General features: G+C 49.8%; 1 protein-coding gene across 2 annotated transcripts; it reads left to right on the top strand.

The window, feature by feature from the left end:
* The first annotated feature begins 106 nt into the window (after nucleotides 1–106).
* Nucleotides 107–26,119, top strand: XRCC1 (X-ray repair cross complementing 1). Of its 2 annotated transcripts, none has more exons than XM_075329405.1 (18): nucleotides 107–174; nucleotides 2,111–2,252; nucleotides 2,387–2,479; nucleotides 2,571–2,678; nucleotides 9,880–10,038; nucleotides 10,111–10,185; nucleotides 13,748–13,865; nucleotides 15,064–15,176; nucleotides 15,269–15,392; nucleotides 15,470–15,701; nucleotides 18,059–18,175; nucleotides 18,440–18,533; nucleotides 19,746–19,929; nucleotides 21,522–21,573; nucleotides 23,106–23,248; nucleotides 24,011–24,101; nucleotides 25,102–25,177; nucleotides 25,425–26,119. In XM_075329405.1, exons 2-18 carry the CDS (start codon nucleotides 2,202–2,204, stop codon nucleotides 25,536–25,538), a joined length of 1,944 nt encoding a protein of 647 aa, XP_075185520.1. In that variant the 5' UTR covers nucleotides 107–174; nucleotides 2,111–2,201; the 3' UTR covers nucleotides 25,539–26,119. The 2 variants fall into 2 exon arrangements, with proteins under 2 accessions (XP_075185520.1, XP_075185521.1); XM_075329406.1 differs by lacking the exon at nucleotides 107–174 and adding an exon at nucleotides 207–307.

The raw sequence follows: 26,119 nt of genomic DNA, 5'->3' as shown, positions 1-26,119 counted from the left end.
CTTAACTCTCATGGGTGTACAAAGATGGCTTCCAACAGACTTCCGGAACAGAGGGGAAAACATGACCGCGGTCCACTTCCGGTGCGCTGCTCCGTGTACAGCTGAAAGGGGATCACTTCCGGGGCGGGAGGTTTGGTCGCGGCATGAGAAGCGCAAGTGTCCGGCTCCACTACAGTACGTGATATCCGTGCGGTAATATCCGTGTGTGAATGGGGGCGGAGCCCGGGAAACCGGACTGTGTGCACGGCTGACAGCGGGCGGTACCGTACTGTCACAGCGTGAGCTGCGGGACTGCCGGGCACAGGAGGTATCACAGTATTATACGTCCGGGGGCCTGTACCACAGTGACTGCACCGGCAGAATAGTGAGTGCAGCTCTGGAGTATAATACAGGAGGTAACTCAGGATCAGTAATGTAATGTATGTACACAGTGACTGCACCAGCAGAATAGTGAGTGCAGCTCTGGAGTATAATACAGGAGGTAACTCAGGATCAGTAATGTATGTACACAGTGACTGCACCAGCAGAATAGTGAGTGCAGCTCTGGAGTATAATACAGGAGGTAACTCAGGATCAGTAATGTAATGCATGTACACAGTGACTGCACCGGAAGAATAGTGAGTGCAGCTCTGGAGTATAATACAGGAGGTAACTCAGGATCAGTAATGTAATGTATGTACACAGTGACTGCACCAGCAGAATAGTGAGTGCAGCTCTGGAGTATAATACAGGAGGTAACTCAGGATCAGTAATGTATGTACACAGTGACTGCACCAGCAGAATAGTGAGTGCAGCTCTGGAGTATAATACAGGAGGTAACTCAGGATCAGTAATGTAATGCATGTACACAGTGACTGCACCGGAAGAATAGTGAGTGCAGCTCTGGAGTATAATACAGGAGGTAACTCAGGATCAGTAATGTAATGTATGTACACAGTGACTGCACCAGCAGAATAGTGAGTGCAGCTCTGGAGTATAATACAGGAGGTAACTCAGGATCAGTAATGTAATGTATGTACACAGTGACTGCACCAGCAGAATAGTGAGTGCAGCTCTGGAGTATAATACAGGAGGTAACTCAGGATCAGTAATGTAATGTATGTACACAGTGACTGCACCAGCAGAATAGTGAGTGCAGCTCTGGAGTATAATACAGGAGGTAACTCAGGATCAGTAATGTAATGTATATACACAGTGACTGCTCCAGCAGAATAGTGAGTGCAGCTCTGGAGTATAATACAGGAGATAACTCAGGATCAGTAATGTATATACACAGTGACTGCACCAGCAGAATAGTGAGTGCAGCTCTGGAGTATAATACAGGAGGTAACTCAGGATCAGTAATGTATGTACACAGTGACTGCACCAGCAGAATAGTGAGTGCAGCTCTGGAGTATAATACAGGAGGTAACTCAGGATCAGTAATGTATGTACACAGTGACTGCACCAGCAGAATAGTGAGTGCAGCTCTGGAGTATAATACAGGAGATAACTCAGGATCAGTAATGTATGTACACAGTGACTGCACCAGCAGAATAGTGAGTGCAGCTCTGGAGTATCATACAGGAGGTAACTCAGGATCAGTAATGTAATGTATGTACATAGTGACTGCACCAGCAGAATAGTGAGTGCAGCTCTGGAGTATAATACAGGAGGTAACTCAGGATCAGTAATGTAATGTATGTACACAGTAACTACACCAACAGAATAGTGAGTACAGCTCTGGAGTATAATACAGGAGGTAACTCAGGATCAGTAATGTAATGTATGTACACAGTAACTACACCAACAGAATAGTGAGTGCAGCTCTGGAGTATCATACAGGAGGTAACTCAGGATCAGTAATGTAATGTATGTACACAGTGACTGCACCAGCAGAATAGTGAGTGCAGCTCTGGAGTATAATACAGGAGGTAACTTAGGATCAGTAATGTAATGTATGTACACAGTGACTGCACCAGCAGAATAGTGAGTGCAGCTCTGGAGTATAATACAGGAGGTAACTCAGGATCAGTAATGTAATGTATGTACACAGTGACTGCACCAGCAGAATAGTGAGTGCAGCTCTGGAGTATTATACAGGATTTCAACGTGTTTGTGTCCTCTGTAGAGAGTATGTGCCCGGATCCTCTTGTCGCTGGTTGATCGGATCTTGGGTCTTTGTTTCCACTCTCGGATCGGAGTCTCAGTGTTGCGGGAAGATGCCGGAGATCAGACTGAAGCACGTGGTCTCCTGCAGCAGTGCGGACACGGTGAGTATTCTTTGTGATGTCGTGGATCTGACCTCTGAGGAGGGTGAGGGGCTGCGGGTGGTCCGGGCTGCGGTGGTCCGGGCCGCCTTGTATCTTTATTACTGCGCAGTCTATCCTCCTCTTCCTCCTTCTAGACGCACACGGCCGAGAACCTTCTGAAGCCGGACACCTACCGGAAATGGAAAGCAAAGCAAGCCGGGGAGAAGCAGGTGTCCGTCATCCTGCAGGTGCGGGTGCAGACCACCGGGGGGCTGCGGACACTGCCGCTCTACGGCCTCGTCCCCCGAGGATCTGACCTTACTCCCTCTATCTCCGCAGTTTGAGAAGGAAGAGCAGATCCACAGCCTCGATATCGGGAACGAGGCCTCGGCGTTTGTGGAAGTGCTGGTCGGCCATTCTACCTCTGTCAGCGAGCAGGAATATGAGGTGAGGATTGAGGGGCAGAGGGTCCTTATTCCTGGTGATAGATTCACAAGATGTCAGTGACTGGGAAAAATCTGTCTAAAAACCTAAAATTTCTGCAGAGGAGCATGGTAGTGCCCACTCATCACTAGTTACCAGTACCGAGCATGGTAGTGCCCGCTCATCACTAGTTACCAGTACCGAGCATGGTAGTGCCCACTCATCACTAGTTACCAGTACCGAGCATGGTAGTGCCCACTCATCACTAGTTACCAGTACTGAGCACCCGAGCATGGTAGTGCCCGCTCATCACTAGTTACGAGTACTGAGCACCCGAGCATGGTAGTGCCCGCTCATCACTAGTTACCAGTACTGAGCACCCGAGCATGGTAGTGCCCACTCATCACTAGTTACCAGTACTGAGCACCCGAGCATGGTAGTGCCCGCTCATCACTAGTTACGAGTACCGAGCACCTGAGCATGGTAGTGCCCACTCACCACTAGTTACGAGTACTGAGCACCCGAGCATGGTTGTGCCCGCTCATCACTAGTTACCAGTACTGAGCACCCGAGCATGGTAGTGCCCGCTCATCACTAGTTACCAGTACCGAGCACCCGAGCATGGTAGTGCCCGCTCATCACTAGTTACCAGTACTGAGCACCCGAGCATGGTAGTGCCCACTCATCACTAGTTACGAGTACTGAGCACCCGGGCATGGTAGTGCCCACTCATCACTAGTTACCAGTACTGAGCACCCGAGCATGGTAGTGCCCGCTCATCACTAGTTACCAGTACTGAGCACCCGAGCATGGTAGTGCCCGCTCATCACTAGTTACCAGTACTGAGCACCTGAGCATGGTAGTGCCCGCTCATCACTAGTTACCAGTACTGAGCACCCGAGCATGGTAGTGCTCGCTCATCACTAGTTACCAGTACTGAGCACCTGAGCATGGTAGTGCCCGCTCATCACTAGTTACCAGTACTGAGCACCTGAGCATGGTAGTGCCCGCTCATCACTAGTTACCAGTACAGAGCACCCGAGCATGGTAGTGCTCGCTCATCACTAGTTACGAGTACTGAGCACCTGAGCATGGTAGTGCCCGCTCATCACTAGTTACGAGTACTGAGCACCCGAGCATGGTAGTGCCCGCTCATCACTAGTTACGAGTACTGAGCACCCGAGCATGGTTGTGCCCGCTCATCACTAGTTACGAGTACTGAGCACCCGGGCATGGTAGTGCCCGCTCATCACTAGTTACCAGTACTGAGCACCCGGGCATGGTAGTGCCCGCTCATCACTAGTTACCAGTACTGAGCACCCGAGCATGGTAGTGCCCGCTCATCACTAGTTACCAGTACTGAGCACCCGAGCATGGTAGTGCCCGCTCATCACTAGTTACGAGTACTGAGTACCCGAGCATGGTAGTGCCCGCTCATCACTAGTTACGAGTACTGAGCACCTGAGCATGGTAGTGCCCGCTCATCACTAGTTACCAGTACTGAGCATCTGAGCATGGTAGTGCCCGCTTATCACTAGTTACGAGTACTGAGCACCTGAGCATGGTAGTGCCAGCTCATCACTAGTTACGAGTACTGAGCATCTGAGCATGGTAGTGCCCGCTTATCACTAGTTACGAGTACTGAGCACCTGAGCATGGTAGTGCCCGCTTATCACTAGTTACGAGTACTGAGAACCTGAGCATGGTAGTGCCCGCTCATCACTAGTTACGAGTACTGAGCACCCGAGCATGGTAGTGCCCGCTCATCACTAGTTACGAGTACTGAGCACCCGAGCATGGTAGTGCCCGCTCATCACTAGTTACCAGTACTGAGCACCTGAGCATGGTAGTGCCCGCTCATCACTAGTTACGAGTACTGAGCACCTGAGCATGGTAGTGCCCGCTCATCACTAGTTACAAGTACCGCGCACCTGAGCATGGTAGTGCCCGCTCATCACTATTTACCAGTACTGAGCACCCGAGCATGGTAGTACCCGCTCATCACTAGTTACGAGTACTGAGCACCCGAGCATGGTAGTGCCCGCTCATCACTAGTTACCAGTACTGAGTACCCGAGCATGGTAGTGCCCGCTCATCACTAGTTACAAGTACTGAGCACCTGAGCATGGTAGTGCCCGCTCATCACTAGTTACGACTCGAGTACAGAGCACCTGAGCATGGTAGTGCCCGCTCATCACTAGTTGCCAGTACTGAGCACCCGAGCATGGTAGTGCCCGCTCATCACTAGTTACGAGTACTGAGCACCCGAGCATGGTAGTGCCCGCTCATCACTAGTTACGAGTACTGAGCACCCGGGCATGGTAGTGCCCGCTCATCACTAGTTACCAGTACTGAGCACCCGGGCATGGTAGTGTCCGCTCATCACTAGTTACCAGTACTGAGCACCCGAGCATGGTAGTGCCCGCTCATCACTAGTTACCAGTACTGAGCACCCGAGCATGGTAGTGCCCGCTCATCACTAGTTACGAGTACTGAGTACCCGAGCATGGTAGTGCCCGCTCATCACTAGTTACGAGTACTGAGCACCTGAGCATGGTAGTGCCCGCTCATCACTAGTTACCAGTACTGAGCATCTGAGCATGGTAGTGCCCGCTTATCACTAGTTACGAGTACTGAGAACCTGAGCATGGTAGTGCCCGCTCATCACTAGTTACGAGTACTGAGCACCCGAGCATGGTAGTGCCCGCTCATCACTAGTTACCAGTACTGAGCACCCGAGCATGGTAGTGCCCGCTCATCACTAGTTACGAGTACTGAGCACCTGAGCATGGTAGTGCCCGCTCATCACTAGTTACCAGTACTGAGCATCTGAGCATGGTAGTGCCCGCTTATCACTAGTTACGAGTACTGAGCACCTGAGCATGGTAGTGCCAGCTCATCACTAGTTACGAGTACTGAGCATCTGAGCATGGTAGTGCCCGCTTATCACTAGTTACGAGTACTGAGCACCTGAGCATGGTAGTGCCAGCTCATCACTAGTTACGAGTACTGAGCATCTGAGCATGGTAGTGCCCGCTCATCACTAGTTACGAGTACTGAGCACCTGAGCATGGTAGTGCCCGCTTATCACTAGTTACGAGTACTGAGAACCTGAGCATGGTAGTGCCCGCTCATCACTAGTTACGAGTACTGAGCACCTGAGCATGGTAGTGCCCGCTTATCACTAGTTACGAGTACTGAGAACCTGAGCATGGTAGTGCCCGCTCATCACTAGTTACGAGTACTGAGCACCCGAGCATGGTAGTGCCCGCTCATCACTAGTTACCAGTACTGAGCACCCGAGCATGGTAGTGCCCGCTCATCACTAGTTACGAGTACTGAGCACCTGAGCATGGTAGTGCCCGCTCATCACTAGTTACAAGTACCGCGCACCTGAGCATGGTAGTACCCGCTCATCACTAGTTACGAGTACTGAGCACCCGAGCATGGTAGTGCCCGCTCATCACTAGTTACCAGTACTGAGCACCCGAGCATGGTAGTGCCCGCTCATCACTAGTTATCACTACTGAGTACCCGAGCATGGTAGTGCCCGCTCATCACTAGTTACGAGTACAGAGCACCTGAGCATGGTAGTGCCCGCTCATCACTAGTTGCCAGTACTGAGCACCCGAGCATGGTAGTGCCCGCTCATCACTAGTTACAAGTACTGAGCACCCGAGCATGGTAGTGCCCGCTCATCACTAGTTACCAGTACTGAGCACCCAACCATGGTAGTGCCAGCTCATCACTAGTTACGAGTACTGAGCACCTGAGCATGGTAGTGCCCGCTCATCACTAGTTACCAGTACTGAGCACCCGAGCATGGTAGTGCCCGCTCATCACTAGTTACGAGTACTGAGCACCCAACCATGGTAGTGTCCGCTCATCACTAGTTACGAGTACTGAGCACCCGAGCATGGTAGTGCCCGCTCATCACTAGTTACGAGTACTGAGCACCCGAGCATGGTAGTGCCCGCTCATCACTAGTTACCAGTACTGAGCACCTGAGCATGGTAGTGCCCGCTCATCACTAGTTACCAGTACTGAGCACCTGAGCATGGTAGTGCCCGCTCATCACTAGTTACGAGTACTGAGCACCTGAGCATGATAGTGCCCGCTCATCACTAGTTACGAGTACTGAGCACCCAACCATGGTAGTGCCAGCTCATCACTAGTTACGAGTACTGAGCATCTGAGCATGGTAGTGCCCGCTCATCACTATTTACGAGTACTGAGCATCTGAGCATTGTAGTGCCCGCTTATCACTAGTTACGAGTACTGAGAACCTGAGCATGGTAGTGCCCGCTCATCACCAGTTACGAGTACTGAACACCCGAGCATGGTAGTGCCCGCTCATCACTAGTTACAAGTACTGCGCACCTGAGCATGGTAGTGCCCGCTCATCACTAGTTACGAGTACTGAGCACCCGAGCATGGTAGTGCCCGCTCATCACTAGTTACGAGTACTGAGCACCCGAGCATGGTAGTGCCCGCTCATCACTAGTTACCAGTACTGAGCACCCGAGCATGGTAGTGCCCGCTCATCACTAGTTATCACTACTGAGCACCCGAGCATGGTAGTGCCCGCTCATCACTAGTTACCAGTACGGAGCACCCAAGCATTGCAGTGCCCGCTCATCACTAGTTACCAGTACAGAGCACCCGAGCATGGTAGTGCCCGCTCATCACTAGTTACCAGTACTGAGCACCCGAGCATTGCAGTGCCCGCTCATCACTAGTTACCAGTACAGAGCACCCGAGCATGGTAGTGCCCGCTCATCACTAGTTACCAGTACTGAGCACCCGAGCATGGTAGTGCCCACTCATCACTAGTTACCAGTACTGAGCACCTGAGCATGGTAGTGCCCGCTCATCACTAGTTACCAGTACTGAGCACCCGAGTATGGTAGTGCCCGCTCATCACTAGTTACCAGTACGGAGCACCCGAGCATTGCAGTGCCCGCTCATCACTAGTTACCAGTACAGAGCAACCGAGCATGGTAGTGCCCGCTCATCACTAGTTACCAGTACTGAGCACCCGAGCATGGTAGTGCCCGCTCATCACTAGTTATCACTACTGAGTACCCGAGCATGGTAGTGCCCGCTCATCACTAGTTACGAGTACAGAGCACCTGAGCATGGTAGTGCCCGCTCATCACTAGTTGCCAGTACTGAGCACCCGAGCATGGTAGTGCCCGCTCATCACTAGTTACAAGTACTGAGCACCCGAGCATGGTAGTGCCCGCTCATCACTAGTTACCAGTACTGAGCACCCAACCATGGTAGTGCCAGCTCATCACTAGTTACGAGTACTGAGCACCTGAGCATGGTAGTGCCCGCTCATCACTAGTTACCAGTACTGAGCACCCGAGCATGGTAGTGCCCGCTCATCACTAGTTACGAGTACTGAGCACCCAACCATGGTAGTGTCCGCTCATCACTAGTTACGAGTACTGAGCACCCGAGCATGGTAGTGCCCGCTCATCACTAGTTACGAGTACTGAGCACCCGAGCATGGTAGTGCCCGCTCATCACTAGTTACCAGTACTGAGCACCTGAGCATGGTAGTGCCCGCTCATCACTAGTTACGAGTACTGAGCACCTGAGCATGATAGTGCCCGCTCATCACTAGTTACGAGTACTGAGCACCCAACCATGGTAGTGCCAGCTCATCACTAGTTACGAGTACTGAGCATCTGAGCATGGTAGTGCCCGCTCATCACTATTTACGAGTACTGAGCATCTGAGCATTGTAGTGCCCGCTTATCACTAGTTACGAGTACTGAGAACCTGAGCATGGTAGTGCCCGCTCATCACCAGTTACGAGTACTGAACACCCGAGCATGGTAGTGCCCGCTCATCACTAGTTACAAGTACTGCGCACCTGAGCATGGTAGTGCCCGCTCATCACTAGTTACGAGTACTGAGCACCCGAGCATGGTAGTGCCCGCTCATCACTAGTTACGAGTACTGAGCACCCGAGCATGGTAGTGCCCGCTCATCACTAGTTACCAGTACTGAGCACCCGAGCATGGTAGTGCCCGCTCATCACTAGTTATCACTACTGAGCACCCGAGCATGGTAGTGCCCGCTCATCACTAGTTACCAGTACGGAGCACCCAAGCATTGCAGTGCCCGCTCATCACTAGTTACCAGTACAGAGCACCCGAGCATGGTAGTGCCCGCTCATCACTAGTTACCAGTACTGAGCACCCGAGCATTGCAGTGCCCGCTCATCACTAGTTACCAGTACAGAGCACCCGAGCATGGTAGTGCCCGCTCATCACTAGTTACCAGTACTGAGCACCCGAGCATGGTAGTGCCCACTCATCACTAGTTACCAGTACTGAGCACCTGAGCATGGTAGTGCCCGCTCATCACTAGTTACCAGTACTGAGCACCCGAGCATGGTAGTGCCCGCTCATCACTAGTTACCAGTACGGAGCACCCGAGCATTGCAGTGCCCGCTCATCACTAGTTACCAGTACAGAGCAACCGAGCATGGTAGTGCCCGCTCATCACTAGTTACGAGTACAGAGCACCTGAGCATGGTAGTGCCCGCTCATCACTAGTTACCAGTACTGACCACCCGAACATGGTAGTGCCCGCTCATCACTAGTTACCAGTACTGAGCACCTGAGCATGGTAGTGCCCGCTCATCACTAGTTACCAGTACAGAGCACCTGAGCATGGTAGTGCCCGCTCATCACTAGTTACCAGTACTGAGCACCTGAGCATGGTAGTGCTCGCTCATCACTAGTTACCAGTACTGAGCACCTGAGCATGGTAGTGCTCGCTCATCACTAGTTACCAGTACTGAGCACCTGAGCATGGTAGTGCCCACTCATCACTAGTTACCAGTACTGAGCACCCGAGCATGGTAGTGCCCGCTCATCACTAGTTACCAGTACTGAGCACCTGAGCATGGTAGTGCCCGCTCATCACTAGTTACGAGTACTGAGCACCTGAGCATGGTAGCGCTCGCTCATCACTAGTTACCAGTACTGAGCACCTGAGCATGGTAGTGCCCACTCATCACTAGCTACCAGTACAGAGCACCTGAGCATGGTAGTGCCCGCTCATCACTAGTTACCAGTACTGAGCACCTGAGCATGGTAGTGCCCGCTCATCACTAGTTACTAGTACTGAGCACCTGAGCATGGTAGTGCCCGCTCATCACTAGTTACCAGTTCTGTACAGTAAAACTTTTCCTGTCCTCCATCAGGTGATCCTGGGAATGTCGTCCTTCATGTCCCCCAGCGAGAGCAAGAACGGCAGCAACCTGAACCGGACACGGATGTTTGGGTCGGACAAGCTGGTAAAGTCGGCAGCGGAGAAGAAGTGGGACCGGGTGAAGATCGTGTGCACTCAGCCGTACACTAAAGTAAGTGGGGTCTGTGGTGTCTGAGCCGCGGTGGGGACCGGTCCGGTGCTTCATCCCTCTCGTCTTTTCCAGAACCTGGCGTACGGACTCTCCTTTATACGTTTCCACTCTCCTCCGGACAAGGACGACCCTGCCCCCTCCTCTCCGGTGAGTGTCAGCCGTCATCAAGTGTTTGGCCCTTTCAGGCTTCTGTTGCATTCTGTGTATTAAAGGGGTTGTCCATATATGAAATATTGATGATCAGACCCTTAGAATAGGTCATCAGTGTCAGGCCAGTGGGGACCCACATCTGACCTCCCCACTGATAGCCGATAAGAATTGGGTGTCAATATTACCGTATTTTTCGGACTGTAAGACGCACCCTGGTTTTAGAGGAGGAAAATAGGAAAATTAAACTTTAAGCAAAAAAATGTGGTCATGACACTGTTATGGGGCGAGGATTTGCTGCTGACACTGTTATGGGGGTAATGTCCCCAAATTCTCTACTAAGGTACCCCATCCTGGTAATGATCCTCCTGCCTTGTATATGATCCTGCTATAAACCCCCATCCTGCTTATATACCAGCATCCTGCTCATATTCCCCCATCCTATTCATATACTCCCATCCTGTTCATATACCCCCATCCTGTTCATATACCCCATCCTGTTCATATACCCCCATCCTGCTCATATACTCCCATCCTGCTCATATACTCCCATCCTGCTCATTTACTCCCATCCTGCTCATATTCCCCCATCCTATTCATATACTCCCATCCTGTTCATATACCCCCATCCTGTTCATATACTCCCATCCTGTTCATATACTCCCATCCTGTTCATATACTCCCATCCTGTTCATATACCCCCATCCTGTTCATATACCCCCATCCTGCTCATATACTCCCATCCTGCTCATATACTCCCATCCTGCTCATATACTCCCATCCTGCTCATATACTCCCATCCTGCTCATATACTCCCATCCTGTTCATATATATTCCCCATCCTGTTCATATATATTCCCCATCCTGCTCATATACCCCCATCCTGTTCATATATACCCCCCATCCTGCTCATATACCCCCCCCCCCATCCGTCCTGCTCATATACTCCCATCCTGTTCATATACCCCCCATCCGTCCTGCTCATATACTCCCATCCTGTTCATATACCCCCATCCTGTTCATATACCCCCCATCCGTCCTGTTCATATACCCCCCATCCGTCCTGTTCATATACCCCCATCCTGTTCATATACCCCCATCCTGTTCATATACCCCCATCCTGTTCATATACCCCCATCCTGTTCATATACCCCCATCCTGTTCATATACCCCCCATACTGTTCATATACCCCTATCCTGTTCATATACCCCCATCCTGTTCATATACTTCCATCCTGTTCATATACCCCCCATCCCTCCTGCTCATATACCCCCATCCTGTTCATATACTTCCATCCTGTTCATATACCCCCCCATCCCTCCTGCTCATAAACTCCGATCCTGCTATATGCCCCCATCGTGCTCATATACCATCCTGGTATATGGCCTGTATCCTATAGCACAGAGAAAAAAAACAAACGTTTATACTCACCTTTTCCTCACTCCCTCCAGCACCGATCATCTTCCTCTCTGCGCCGCTGACCTGTGTGTGTGGAGCCGACTCCCTGCAGCATGCGATGTCTTCCTGTCTGTGCCGATCAGCTGACCGGCACAGACAGGAAGACATCGCGTGCTGCAGGGAGTCGGCTCCACACACGGGGACGGGTGAGTGTACTGATTCACTGCACCCCGCGCTGGTAATGACGCGCGGGGGGCAGTGAATACAGCCGCACATGATCACTCCAGGCTGTAATTGCCAGGGGTGATCATGCGGACCGGCTCTTTACTATGCGCGCGTCCCCGCTCGTCCTCCCGCCCACCTGTCAGCGCCGGCTTCTGCGCTGAGAAATGGGCGGGAGGATGGGCGTGCATATGTAATGAGCGGGCCTACGTGGTCACAGCAGGCTGCTATAGCCTGCTCGTGCCCCCGATGACCCGCTCCACCGCAGCACCTCATTCCCCGCAGCCACAGTCAGACCATAAGACGCACCCTCAACTTTCACCCAACATTTGGGGGGAAAAAAGTGCGCCTTATGGTCCGAAAAATACGGTATATGCAGAAACGAATGGTTTAGATACAGTGTGTGTGACATAAATCTGCACCATTGTATATGTGCGGCCAGGGGTAGACGCGCCTGCAGTCCAGAAGGAGCAGGACGGCTGCGTGGATGACCCAAAGACCACCAGGGACCCCCAGAAGGGTGAAGTTGTCATCTATATCTGCCCTGTCTGCAAATATGATGCTGCTTCTTTAGGACCTGGCATTTATGTACCTTGCCGGGGCCTGACGGACCCAGCTCAGCACCCAGGTCATACACTGGTTGCTCGGGGACTGCTGTGCTAACTAATGGAAAAGATGGAGATTTTTTTTTATTATTCGCATATATATTATATTTAATGTATTATTTTTATATTTTTATTATGTATAACAATATTAATATTTATAATTATTTTTTTATTTGTATTTTTTATAAATTATAATATAAATATTAATATTTCTATAAATATTAATATTTTTATATATACCAATATTAATATTTATAGTAAACTATTATATTTTTATTTTATTATAGATATTACTATTATACATATTAATATTGTTATAAATATTAATATTTTTAGTATTACTATTAATCAAAAATTAATATTTCTGCTAATATTTATACAATTATGTATATTATCAAAATAGTTTATTATTATATTAATATTAATAATAATGCTATAAATATTAACATTATACATATGAATATTGATATATTAATAATATATCTTTTTTTATAACAATATTGATATTTATAATGTATTGTATAGTAATAAACTAATATTATTTTTTATTTTTGTATTATTATATATTAATACTATTATAAATAGTAGAAAGAACAAAAAGCCAGCACTAAATGTGCACTTCAGCACTAAAAATTCCAAACTGTACTTATTATAAAAATTTTGACATTTTTGGCAAAAAATTGCAATTTCTTGAGCTGCTTCGCCACGTCACGGCAAATCTCATTTGAGGCAGTCCTACACTAAAATATTTTCATATAATGTGCCATACGGCCTCATATATAAATATAATATATATTTGCATATATATTATATTTAATGTATTTTTATATTTTTATTATGTATAACAATATTAATATTTATAATAGTTTATTTTTTTATTTGTATTTTTTATAAATTATAATATAAATATTAATATTGCTATAAATATTAATATTTTTATATGTATACCAATATTAATATCTATAGTAAACTATTATATTTTTATTTTATTATAGATATTACTATTATACATATTAATATTGTTATAAATATTAATATTTTTAGTATTACTATTAATCAAATATTAATATTTCTGCTAATATTTATACAATTCTGTATATTATCAAAATAGTTTTATATTCATATTAATAATATAAATATTAACATTATACATATGAATATTGATATATTAATAATATATCTATTTTTATTTAACAATATTGATATTTATAATAAATGTATTGTATAGTAATAAACTAATATTATTTTTTATTTTTGTATTATTATTATATATTAATACTATTATAAATAGTAGTAGCAGCAGTAAAAATTATTTTTTCCCTCTGTTTCTGTACAGAAAGTCACCAAGCTGGGCCAGTTCAAGGTGAAAGACGAGGAGAGCTCGTCCCCCTCCATGCGTCCCGGAAGTCTTTTCTTCAATCGCACAAGCAAAACTGAAGTAACTCCCCCGAAAGGTAAAGATCATAGACCGGTCGAGTGTATATGGAAGTAGGCATGACTTTCGAGCCATTCATTGTCCATGGGACTGTATAAAGCCGAGTGCAGCACTCCATCCGACAGTCCCCTAGACAATGAATGGTGCCGAGGTTGAGCATTCACTTCTCAGGACTGCGGGGAGTCCCAGCAGCCGGACCTCCCAGAGAACAGCAAGATCTCACCCTATCCTTATGGAATAAAGGGAATCTGTCACCAGGTTTTGGTCCCCCATCTGAGAGCAGTATAATGTAGAGACAGAGACCCTGATTCCAGCGATGTGTCTCTTGTTGAGCTGCAGATCCAGCAGTTACACATGAATATGTTGGACTACTTGCAGCACGCCAAGTAGTCCTGCAATGATAATCTCCCGCTGATTATACAAATACACTAAGCAGCCCAGTAAGTGACACATTGCTGGAATCAGGATCTGTGCCCCTACATCATGCTGCTCTCAGATTAGGTGTTAAAGGGAATATGTCACCAGGTTTTTAATGTTTAAACCGCTGGCAACTAAAGTGAGTACACCCCTAAGCGAAAATTGTCAAATTGTGCCCTTGGTGTGAATATTTTGTGCGGCCACCATTTATTTTCCAGCCCAGCCTTATCTCTCTTGGGCCTGGAGGTCGCTGGAGCTTCACAGGAGCCGCTTCTCCATGACCGCATTACGGAGCTGGTGGATGGTAGAAACATTGCGCTCTGCCACCTTCTGTTGGAGGAGGCCCCATAAATTCTCCATCAGTTTCTTTAGCGAGGCAGTGGGGGTCTTGGAGGTGTTTGGGGTCATTATCATGTTGGAATATGAAGTGAGGGGATTGTGCTCTGCTTCATGGTTCCCTCAATGAACTGTATCTCCCCACAGCCGGCAGCACTCAAGCAGCCCCAAACCATGACCCTCCACCACCATGCCTGACTGTAGGCAGGACACACTTGTCTTTATACTCCTTGCCTAGTTGTTGCCACACACGCTGACGCCATCTGACCCAAATGAGTCTATCTTGGTCCCATCAGACCACAGGACGGCTCCAGTAATCCATGCCCTTAGTCTGCTTGTCTTCTGCTAACTATTTGTGGCTTTCTTGTGCATCATCTTCAGAAGAGGCTTCCTTCTGGGACGATAGCCATGCAGAGCAATTTGATGCGATGTATGGTCTGAGCACTCTTATTTTCCCCTTTTAGCCCCCCAGACCAGCTATGCCGCAGCGACATTACAGGGGACGAGCTCTACAGAATCGAGCGCTGAGAAACCGATGACGAAAACTCCCCCGAGCAGCAGCAGCACAACCCCAAAGGTAACGCAGCACCTCCGGATCTCACCTGTCCACATAACACGGGGGACTTTTTACCTCCCCGTTTCCCATAAGCCGTTTTCTATTCCTTTTAGGATCCATCTTCCGGAAAACGCAAGTACGAGTTCAAAAAAGATCCCTCGAGTCACGCCCCCGCCAAAGCGTCCCCGTCCCACTCCAAAGAGAGCAACTCGCAGCCGCTGCCCAAAAAGATCAAAGGTAACGGAGCGTTCTGCTCTATTTGGACTGTTCTTCTGAAGACGACGCCTAAACTTTGTGTCTGTGCCGTTTTTTAGCTGAGCCGCAGCCAGCGCCCTCTGCAAAGAAGACCCCTCCACCGGAGAAACCTGCTCAGAAGAAGCCCCCCTCCAGCAGCGCCCAGCCCGTAGAGCTGAGCCGGATCTTGCAGGGGACGGTGTTTGTGCTGAGCGGTTTTCAGAATCCGTTCCGGTCTGACCTCAGGGATAAAGCCCTGGAGATGGGGGCGAAGTACAGGCCGGACTGGACCCCGGACAGCACCCACCTCATGTAGGTAGAACTGCGGCTACGCTACGACAGTACGTGATGATCGATGGGAACCGGCGCTCATATAGTGCTGCGTCCTGGTCTCTGTGCAACACGACCGCTTTCAAGTCGGTGGGGACTCATAGCGTATTTTTCGGATTATAAGACACACTTTTCCGCTCAAATTTTGGAGGAAAAGGAGGGGTGCGTCTTGTTAACAGAGTATAGCTTACCGGGGAGTGCTGGAGAGGAGGCAGGGGCTGTGCTGCGGGCTCTGCTTTGGGGAGCTGTGGGCTCTGCTTTGGGGCGCTGCGGGCTCTGCTTTGGGGCGCTGCGGGCTCTGCTTTGGGGCGCTGCGAGCTCTGCTTTGGGGCGCTGCGGGCTCTACTTTGGGGCGCTGCGGGCTCTGCTTTGGGGCGCTGTGCTGCGTCGCAGGCGGTAAGGCAGGGGCCGCCCTCATGAATGTTGGCGGTGCGGGTTTCAAGTAATTGCGCCCAGAGTCAGCGCGTGCACAGATGGAGCTCTGGGCTCAAGATCTCAACTGTGCACGCGCCGCCTCCAGGCCCATTGATGTTCCGGCAGCGGACTTAAGGAAAATGGCGCCCGGAGTGGTGCGTGCACAGATGAGACCTAGGATTGTGACTTTGGGCGCCATTTCTTTGACGCCTGCACCGCCAACATTGAGGATGGCAGCCCCTGCCTCACTGCCCACACTGCAGCAGAGCCTGCAGCTCAGAACCTCTCAGCGCCGCCGTCCACAGTGAGCATCTGAGACACCTGCTGCACCGATGGCTGCACAGCTCTACTCCACCACTGCCCCTGCCTCCTGTGACCCCACTCCACCATCGCCCCTGCCTCCTGTGACCCCACTCCACCATCGCCCCTGCCTCCTGTGACCCCCACTCCACCATCGCCCCTGCCTCCTGTGACCCCCACTCCACCATCGCCCCTGCCTCCTGTGACTCCCGCTCCACCATCGCCCCTGCCTCCTGTGACTCCCGCTCCACCATCGCCCCTGCCTCCTGTGACTCCCGCTCCACCATCGCCCCTGCCTCCTGTGACTCCCGCTCCACCATCGCCCCTGCCTCCTGTGACTCCCGCTCCACCATCGCCCCTGCCTCCTGTGACTCCCGCTCCACCATCGCCCCTGCCTCCTGTGACTCCCGCTCCACCATCGCCCCTGCCTCCTGTGACTCCCGCTCCACCATCGCCCCTGCCTCCTGTGACTCCCGCTCCACCATCGCCCCTGCCTCCTGTGACCCCGCTCCACCACTGCCCCTGCCTCCTGTGACCCCCGCTCCACCATCGCCCCTGCCTCCTGTGACCCCCCCCCCCCCGCTCCACCACTGCCTCCTGTGACCCCCGCTCCACCATCGCCCCTGCCTCCTGTGACCCCGCTCCACCATCGCCCCTGCCTCCTGTGATCCCTGCTCCACCACTGCCCCTGCCTCCTGTGATCCCTGCTCCACCACTGCCCCTGCCTCCTGTGACCTCCGCTCCACCACTGCCCCTGCCTCCTGTGACCTCCGCTCCACCACTGCCCCTGCCTCCTGTGATCTCCGCTCCACCCCTGCCTCCTGTGACCCCCCCTGCTCCACCACTGCCCCTGCCTCCTGTGACTCCCGCTCCACCATCGCCCCTGCCTCCTGTGACCTCACTCCACCATCGCCCCTGCCTCCTGTGACTCCCGCTCCACCATCGCCCCTGCCTCCTGTGACTCCCGCTCCACCATCGCCCCTGCCTCCTGTGACTCCCGCTCCACCATCGCCCCTGCCTCCTGTGACTCCCGCTCCACCATCGCCCCTGCCTCCTGTGACTCCCGCTCCACCATCGCCCCTGCCTCCTGTGACTCCCGCTCCACCACTGCCCCTGCCTCCTGTGACCCCCGCTCCACCATCGCCCCTGCCTCCTGTGACCCCGCTCCACCACTGCCCCTGCCTCCTGTGACCCCGCTCCACCACTGCCCCTGCCTCCTGTGACTCCCGCTCCACCATCGCCCCTGCCTCCTGTGACTCCCGCTCCACCATCGCCCCTGCCTCCTGTGACTCCCGCTCCACCATCGCCCCTGCCTCCTGTGACTCCCGCTCCACCACTGCCCCTGCCTCCTGTGACTCCCGCTCCACCACTGCCCCTGCCTCCTGTGACCCCGCTCCACCACTGCCCCTGCCTCCTGTGACCCCGCTCCACCACTGCCCCTGCCTCCTGTGACCCCGCTCCACCACTGCCCCTGCCTCCTGTGACCCCGCTCCACCACTGCCTCCTGTGACCCTGCTCCACCACCACCAGATTATAAGACTGACCCCGTTTTTTTTTCCCCCCTCTAAATTTGGGGTGCGTGTTATAAAACGAAAAATACAGTAATTCCTATTTATTCTTTTTAGATGTGCATTCGCTAATACCCCAAAATACAGTCAGGTGAAATCTGCCGGAGGAATCATTGTGCGCAAGGAGTGGATTCTGGACTGTCACCGGAAGAAGCAGCGTCTGCCGTATAAGAAGTAAGAGTCTCTCCTGTCCTGACACACAGCTCCAAACCCCCTGCATGGAGCTAAAGGATAAAATCCCGGCTTCCTGCAGCCACCACTAGAGGGCGCTCTCTGCACGCTGTGTTGTCATTGCGCTCAGTGTATAACTTGTGAATATTTCGGACGGTTCCCGTTTATTTCACCGGACAACGGTGCACAGATCCAGGGTCCTGGAAATCGATGCACTTATTTCCAGTCCTGAATATTTTGTTTTTGGTTTTTTGTTTTTTTTTTCAGATATTTGATGGTCGGAGCCGACAGCAGCAGTGAAGAGGATGACGACAGCGAAGACGACTCTCCGCCCCGACAGAAGGCTCCGGCACACAGACCGGTAGTTTTTCTGATCCTCAGGCCGCGTCACACGTCCATTTGTCACGGTCTCTGGACCCGAAATAATCAGCCTCATAGGCACACGTGAGGGTTTCCGGTTCAGGTCCGGAGACTCTTGACGTGGATGTGTGAATCCGACCATAACCCGCTGCTGAGTAAAAATGGGTTGTTCAGGGTTAGAAAAACATGGCTGCTGTCCTCTAGGAAACAGCTCCACCCCAGGTCACAGGTTAGGTCTGGTACTGCAGCTCCGCTCTATTAAAGCACCACCACAGCATTTTTTTTGTTTTTGGGTTTTTTTTTTTTTTTTTTGTTTTTTGCAGTGGTGTTTTACATCTAAGTTCCCTGCCCCGGGTCATACTCACCTCCCGCTTTCCTCATCTGCAATTTGCAACTTGCCAGTTACACAAGTGTTTGATGGCACGCGCCGGAGGTCACAAATCACTACAAGTCTATGAGAGCCTTGCCCTCTCGTCGACCCACCCGCCCCTTCTTTGTCCTCGACCCCCCCCCCCCCCTTTTGTCTTCGACCCCCACCCTCTTTGTCCTCGGTCCCCCCACCCTCTTTGTCCTCGGTCCCCCACCCCCTTTGTCCTCGGTCCCCCCCCCTCTTTGTCCTCGGTCCCCCCCTCTTTGTCCTCTGTCCCCCCCCTCTTTGTCCTCGGTCCCCCCCTCTTTGTCCTCGGTCCCCCCCCTCTTTGTCCTCGGTCCCCCCCTCTTTGTCCTCGGTCCCCCCTTTCTTTGTCCTCTGTGGCCCTCCTCGGTCCCCGCCTCTGTGGCCCTCCTCGGCCCCCGCCTCTGTGGCCCTCCTCGGTCCCCGCCTCTGTGGCCCTCCTCGGCCCCCGCCTCTGTGGCCCTCCTCAGCCCCCGCCTCTGGGGCCCTCCTCGGCCCCCGCCTCTGGGGCCCACCTCGGCCCCCGCCTCTGGGGCCCTCCTCGGCCCCCGCCTCTGGGGCCCGCCTCTGGGGCCCTCCTCGGCCCCCGCCTCTGGGGCCCTCCTCGGCCCCCGCCTCTGGGGCCCTCCTCGGCCCCCGCCTCTGGGGCCCTCCTCGGCCCCCGCCTCTCTTCCTCCATGCCCCGTGCTATATATATATGGACTTACTGAGTGTATTAATATAAGATAATAGGAGCTGTCAGATCTAGATAAATACACTGTATATTATTTTTTATTTCTTGTTGCCGCTGACTAGTGCGGTGTTACATCTCTATTCCAGACACCGGACTCCGGGAGAACAAATCACAAGAATCAGTCGTCCAGCCCCGCCAAGGCCAAACCTGCACGAACCGCAGCGAAGGACGACAGCGAAGACGAGGAAGAGAAACCCAGAGAGATAGAAAGAGACAACGCCCCGAAAGAAGAGGACGAGTACGGAGGCTCCACAGACGAGGAGGAGATGGGTGAGGGGCTGGCCGCAATATTCCTGTATTTGTAGCCTTTTTTTGCATGCGGCTTTTAATTTTATTTATTTTTGGATGATCAAAAAAAAGTGTAATCTGTCTTATCATCTGTATTTATTATTAATCTTATTATTATTGTTATTATTATTAATATATTATCATTATTAGTATTATTAATAAGAATATAATGTATTTATTGTCATTGTTATTATAATAATCTGTCTTATTAATATATTATTTTATTACTGTAATCTGTATTTTTAAGACAGATTACAATAATGACAAATTGTATTAATTATTGTCATTATTATTGTAATTTGTCTTATTAATAAAAATACAGATTACAATAAAAATAATATATTAAGACAGATTATTATGACAATAAATGCATTATATTAATGATAATAAATATAATATATTATAGTATTCATAATATTTATTATTATTGTAATCTGTTTAGATTACAATAAAATTATATAATAAAACAGATTACAATAATTATATTATGAATACTATTATATTATATTTATTATCATTAGTATTAATTAATATAATCTATTTATTGTCATTATAATCTGTCTTATATTATTATTTTTATTGTAATCTGTATTTTTATTAAGACAAATTACAATAATAATAATGACAATAATTAATACAATTTATTATTGTCATTATTGTAATCTGTCTTAATAAAAATAGATTACAATAAAATTATATAATAATTTTTATTAAGACAGATTACAATAATAATGGCAATAAATAATTATATTAAAAATAATAATAAAATGTATTATTATTGTAATCTGTCTTATTAATAAAAATACAGGTTACAATAATAAAAAATAATATATCTAAGACAGATTATTATGACAATAATAATATATACATAATTATATTATGAATTAATACTAATGATAATATATTAAATATAATAATATATTATCATTATTAGTATTCATTATTAAGAATAGTATTGTCATTATTATTGTAATCTGTCTTAATATATTTATTATTGTAATCTATTTTTATTACGACAGATTACAATAATAATGACAATAATAATTTTATTTTATTTTATTTTTTATTTTTTTCCTTCATTTTTAAATATTTTTTAAAGAAAATATTTTTTTATTACTTTACTTTTCTTTTCACTTGTGTGTCCCTTTAGGGGACTTGAACCTGTGATTGATCACTTGTATTATGGCATTGAAGTATACAGTAAAAATCACGGTCTCCGATGATGCTCAGCTTGTGGCTTCCATGATCCATCGGTGCCACATACAATGTTATTGCCAGGGGAGTGATGAGCGCGAGCAACCATCGCAGCCATGTAAATGCCACAATCTGTGCCTGACAGCAGCATATAAATGGTCAATAGCAGCGATAATCTGAGCCAATAATGGCTGATCAGTGGGGGGGGGGGGTGCTGGGTGAGCTCAATATACTAAGGCCGGGGAACCCCTTTAATCGGTCATGGTTGTCTCAATCCATAATTTCTGCAGAACCAGTAATAATCTCACATTCCTTAATCCCATGTGATACAGATAATAAAACTTCTCCATATTTTTTTTTTTTTTTTTTTTTTATATCAGGTCGATGTCAAGATGACGACTCGGAAGGAGATACAGAAGACGAACTGAGAAAGTGAGTATCTTCAAAAAAAAATTGCAAAAACAAAGAACCTGCGTACTGCTGCCTCTTTGATGAAATTTAAAGGGGATGTCCACTAGTTGGGCAGCCGCTTCTCATTCCCCTTGTTTGCACCTGTAAAAATAAATAAGCCTATACTCCCTCCCTGTGCGGTGCCATGGTCCCAGTGATGTCTAAAGCAATGTTCCCGGGGCCAATCAGTCAGGGTCCGGCGTCAGTCCTCCCATCTTGGGACATTCAAACAGGATGTGAGCGCAGCGCTGACTTCCTGCTCAAACGTCCGAGCGTGAGGAGATGGTCGTCAGGCGCTTACTGATCATGAGTGTCATAACAATCAATCAATCAGCTCCCCAGTGTCCGTCATCCCACCTTCGGATATTCAAGCAGGGTGTGAGTGCAGCGCTGACATCCTGCTCAAACGTCCGAGGGTGTGGAGACAGACGTCGGGCACTGACTGGTCATGAGTGTCATAACAAACAGTCAGTGCCCGATGTCTGTCTCTCCACCCTTGGACGTTTGAGCAGGAAGGCAGCGCTGCGCTCACACCCTGCTCAAATATCCGAAGGTGGGATGATGGACGCTGGGGCGCTGATTGATTCGTTATGACACCTGCGACCAGTCAGTGCCCGGCATCTCGCTCCCCAGCCTCGGACGTTAGAGCAGGAAGTCAGTGCTGCACTCACATCCTGCTTGAATATCTGAAGGTGGGATGACGGCCGCTGGGGCGCTGACTGGTCGCAAGTGTCATAATGAATCAGTCAGCGCCCGGCATTTCACTCCCCACCCTCGGACGTTTGAGCAGGAAGTCAGCGCTGCACTCACATCCTGCTCGAATGTCCGAAAGCGGGGAGACAGACGTCAAGCCCTGATTGGTTGCTGGGTTTGTGTGTCATAACATTGTCACTTGGGCCCCGGGAGCGCGGTTTAGACATCGCTGGAACCACAGCTGCCCTGAAGGTGAGCATAAGCCAATTTATTTTTACAGGGGCGAACAAGGGGAATGAGAAGGGGTTGTCCAAGTAGTGGACATCCCCTTTAAAGGGGTATTTTTTGCAATGGACATTAATCACCTATTAACAAGATAGAGGACACTGGTCAGAATGCATGGATTTCATAGAAGTGAATGGGGCAGGGTCCGGATTGGCTTCATTCACATAGTGGGCTTTGTGACCCCCTTTTTGCAGAGAATCCTGCGGTCATACATATCCACAAGATAGGCGATCACTGTGTATGTAGAGGGGAAATTTTTAAAAACCTCCATTTTCAAGATCTCTATTTGCTGTCAGTGAATGGAAACTAATACTCATCCTGATAACAGCCGTATTTGATGATGTCTTCTACTGCATTCACTAACAGCAAGCAGACGTGTTGAAAACTGTGCGATTGCACGAAGTGTGGACTCTTCTGACCGCCATACCTAACATCGCTCTATCTCTCCCCTTTCCTACGCCGACTATACATCCGTTTGGAGATGGATTTTTGGGCACTACGCCGCTTGTTAAAAGCCCCCATCTTGTTCTTCTCAGGGTGGAGGAACAGAAGCAGGCGGCGGCAAAGAAAGAAGCGCACTCTCCACCCAGGAAAGAAGATCCCTACGCCGGGTCTACAGATGAGAACACTGATGTGGAGGAAGAGCCGGACGTCGACCTCCCGGTTCCTGAGCTTCCAGGTGGGTCAGATGCGAGGACAATGGATTAAAGGGGTCCTCCTCCCACCAGGACAAGAGTGAAGTCTCCGTGGTACCACGGCATTATATAGCTGAGAAAACTCCTGCAGGAGATGAGTAAAAAGGATTATATTGTCAGCTGCCAGAGGGGGAAGGAGACTGATTTTAAGAGATCCCTCCTCCAGCAGCAGAAATTAACAGCAGCACCAGGAAAAATGTATAATATAACCACCATAATAGGAAAGTCGTGGTCGGAGAGTTTGGACACGCCTTCAGGACAGAAGTGAAGCCTCATTGGTACCATGTTAGTATAGCTGAGAAAACTCCTCCTGCAGGGGATGAGTAAAAAGGATATTGTCAGCTGCCAGAGGGGGAAGGGGACTGATTCTAACAAATCCCACTGCCTGCAGCAACAGGGAAAATGCATGATTAACCACCATGATAGGAAAGTGGTGGTCGGAGAGTTTGGACACGCCTTCAGGACAGGAGCAAAGGCTCCACTGTAGTACGACAGTATAGCTGAGAAAACTCCGGCAGGGGATGAGTAAAAAGGATTATATTGTCAGCTGCCAGAGGGGGAAGGAGACTGATTCTAAGAAATCCCGCCCCTAGCAGAAGGATCTGACTCGCAGGTTGAGGAATATTTGATGCTCCGTTACCCGGGGATGATACCGAGCTTCTCTCTTGATCTTTGAAGCCCGGGTTTTCTCTACCCATCCATGAAATGTTCGTCGGGTGACGCTATATCCTTTTGTTCTTATACAGATTTATTTGTCGGCAAACACTTCTTTCTATACGGGGAGTTTCCTCCTGCGGAGCGCCGCCTGCTGCAGAGATACATCACCGCCTTTAATGGGTACGTACCCGCCTAATGTTTTCTACAAAAACTGCTCGGAGCAAAATGTTAAAAATGTTATTCTATTGCACCTACTTTTATACTACAGGCACGAGTAGCAGCTCTTAGGGGGTGAAAATGTTGCAGGAGAGCGCGTTAAAGGTTTTTTTTTTTTTTTTTTACTGTATGGGCTTCTGATTGTAAAAAAATATGATTAAAATGAGCTTTACCTATCCAGCATAGTACGTGACCACTGCAGCCAATCGTAGTGATGCGCATGTAGGCGGCACAAGACCGCTGAGCTTAGTGATTGGTTGCAGCGGTCACGTGCTGAGGTCACAACTGCCGCACACGAGTAGTAAAAGCTCATTTTATTGTTTTTACAGTGGGCTAGCCTATGCAGTGTAAAAAAAAAAAAATCCTTAAAGGGACGTTCCTACCTTTTTAAAGCTATGACATCATCACTTCACGGTATATGGTACCCGGTCCCCATCCTGAAAAAAAAGGGGCCGCTGTGCGGATGAAGTCCATTTTCTAGGAAAGGGGAGGCTTAAATGAAAATGTGGCCGAAAGTCCTGGAGGTCTCAGCCCCCGCGCCCCACCCGGGAAGGTGTCGGCCCCCGCGCCCCACCCGGGAAGGTGTCGGCCCCGCGCCCCACCCGGGAGGGTGTCGGCCCCCGCGCCCCACCCGGGAGGGTGTCGCCCCCCGCGCCCCACCCGGGAGGGTCTCGGCCCCCGCGCCCCACCCGGGAGGGTCTCGGCCCCCGCGCCCCACCCGGGAGGGTCTCGGCCCCCGCGCCCCACCCGGGAGGGTCTCGGCCCCCGCGCCCCACCCGGGAGGGTCTCGGCCCCCGCGCCCCACCCGGGAGGGTCTCGGCCCCCGCGCCCCACCCGGGAGGGTCTCGGCCCCCGCCCCCCACCCGGGAGGGTCTCGGCCCCCACCCCCCACCCGGGAAGGTCTCGGCCCACGCGCCCCACCCGTCCTTTCTGTGCGTTTTTCAGTGTTTCCCTCTCTCTGCAGGGAGCTGGAGGAATATATGAATGAGAAGGTGCAGTACGTGATCACGGTGCAGGAGTGGGACGACAGCTTTGAGGAGGTGAGGACGGAGCGAGCGGAAAACTGTTTATAAAGGAGGTGATCCTGCGGACCATATCATCAGCCATACACAGGACGGGTGATCGGGGGTCTCCCACTGCTGGGTCTTTTCTTTATGATCCTGAGAACATGGGACCCCTCTTCTCACGATTCCTGCGCCGATGTAAAATATGAAAGTTGTGACAAACAAGGGGGGAAAAATCCGCCAAAAATGTGAAATTTAACGCCATTTTTCTTTTTTCCCCCAGGCGCTCAACGACAATTCCAGCCTGTATTTTGTCCGTCCGCGTTGGATCTACAACTGCAACGAAAGGCAAAAGTGCATCCCCCACCAGCCGTACGTGGTGGTCCCGCAGGCGTAGTGGTGGTCCCTCAGGCGTAGTGGTGGTCCCGCAGGCGTAGTGCTGGCCCTGGATGACCGCCGTGTATTTATAAGACTCGGAGATTTTTGTCCCCCTCCCTCCGTCACCATCACCCATCAGTTTCTAGAGGATCGGGGTGACAACCGGTCTGACGGATTACAGCACTCGCAGGGTTGTCGGCCGCCCTCTTAGGACTAAATCAACTGCACAAAGAATTGCCATTCAGGATTCAAGGAAAGATGGGTCATAGCGGACATATTAGTAATAATTTCCTAAGAAGTCACTGGAAAGTAGAATAAAACAATGACAGAGGGGAAACTTATTTTAGGGGGGGGTTGGTCTGTTCTACACACTTTTGAGTTGAGGGGCCTACCATAGAGGGATACTTTCCTCCAACATGATCCGGGGTCAAGTACATGGCCAGTGATTTGGGAGAACAAATCGGGTTTTCTGGTTTTGGAAAGCCTTTTTGAGTCGTTTTTGTTTTATAAAAAATAAATAATTGCCTTATTCACCCTTCCCAGGTCCAGCGCTGCATCTTTGCCGCTGATCCTGACGTCTTTGTTTGCAGTGCTGCAGCC

This window comes from Anomaloglossus baeobatrachus, chromosome 11, assembly GCF_048569485.1.
Source record: "Anomaloglossus baeobatrachus isolate aAnoBae1 chromosome 11, aAnoBae1.hap1, whole genome shotgun sequence".
In the NCBI taxonomy this organism is placed as follows: Eukaryota; Metazoa; Chordata; class Amphibia; order Anura; family Aromobatidae; genus Anomaloglossus; species Anomaloglossus baeobatrachus.
The sequence above is the reverse complement of the archived record's forward strand: the minus strand, read 5'-3'. Positions and strand labels throughout refer to the sequence as shown.

Bases quoted from the DNA above. Each gene is read 5' to 3' on its own strand.
- XRCC1 (XM_075329405.1), top strand. From the start codon at position 2,202: ATGCCGGAGATCAGACTGAAGCACGTGGTCTCCTGCAGCAGTGCGGAC. The intron at 2,679-9,879 runs GTGAGGATTGAG...GTCCTCCATCAG, and splicing joins TCAGCGAGCAGGAATATGAG to GTGATCCTGGGAATGTCGTC. The intron at 24,102-25,101 runs GTACGTACCCGC...CTCTCTCTGCAG, and splicing joins TACATCACCGCCTTTAATGG to GGAGCTGGAGGAATATATGA.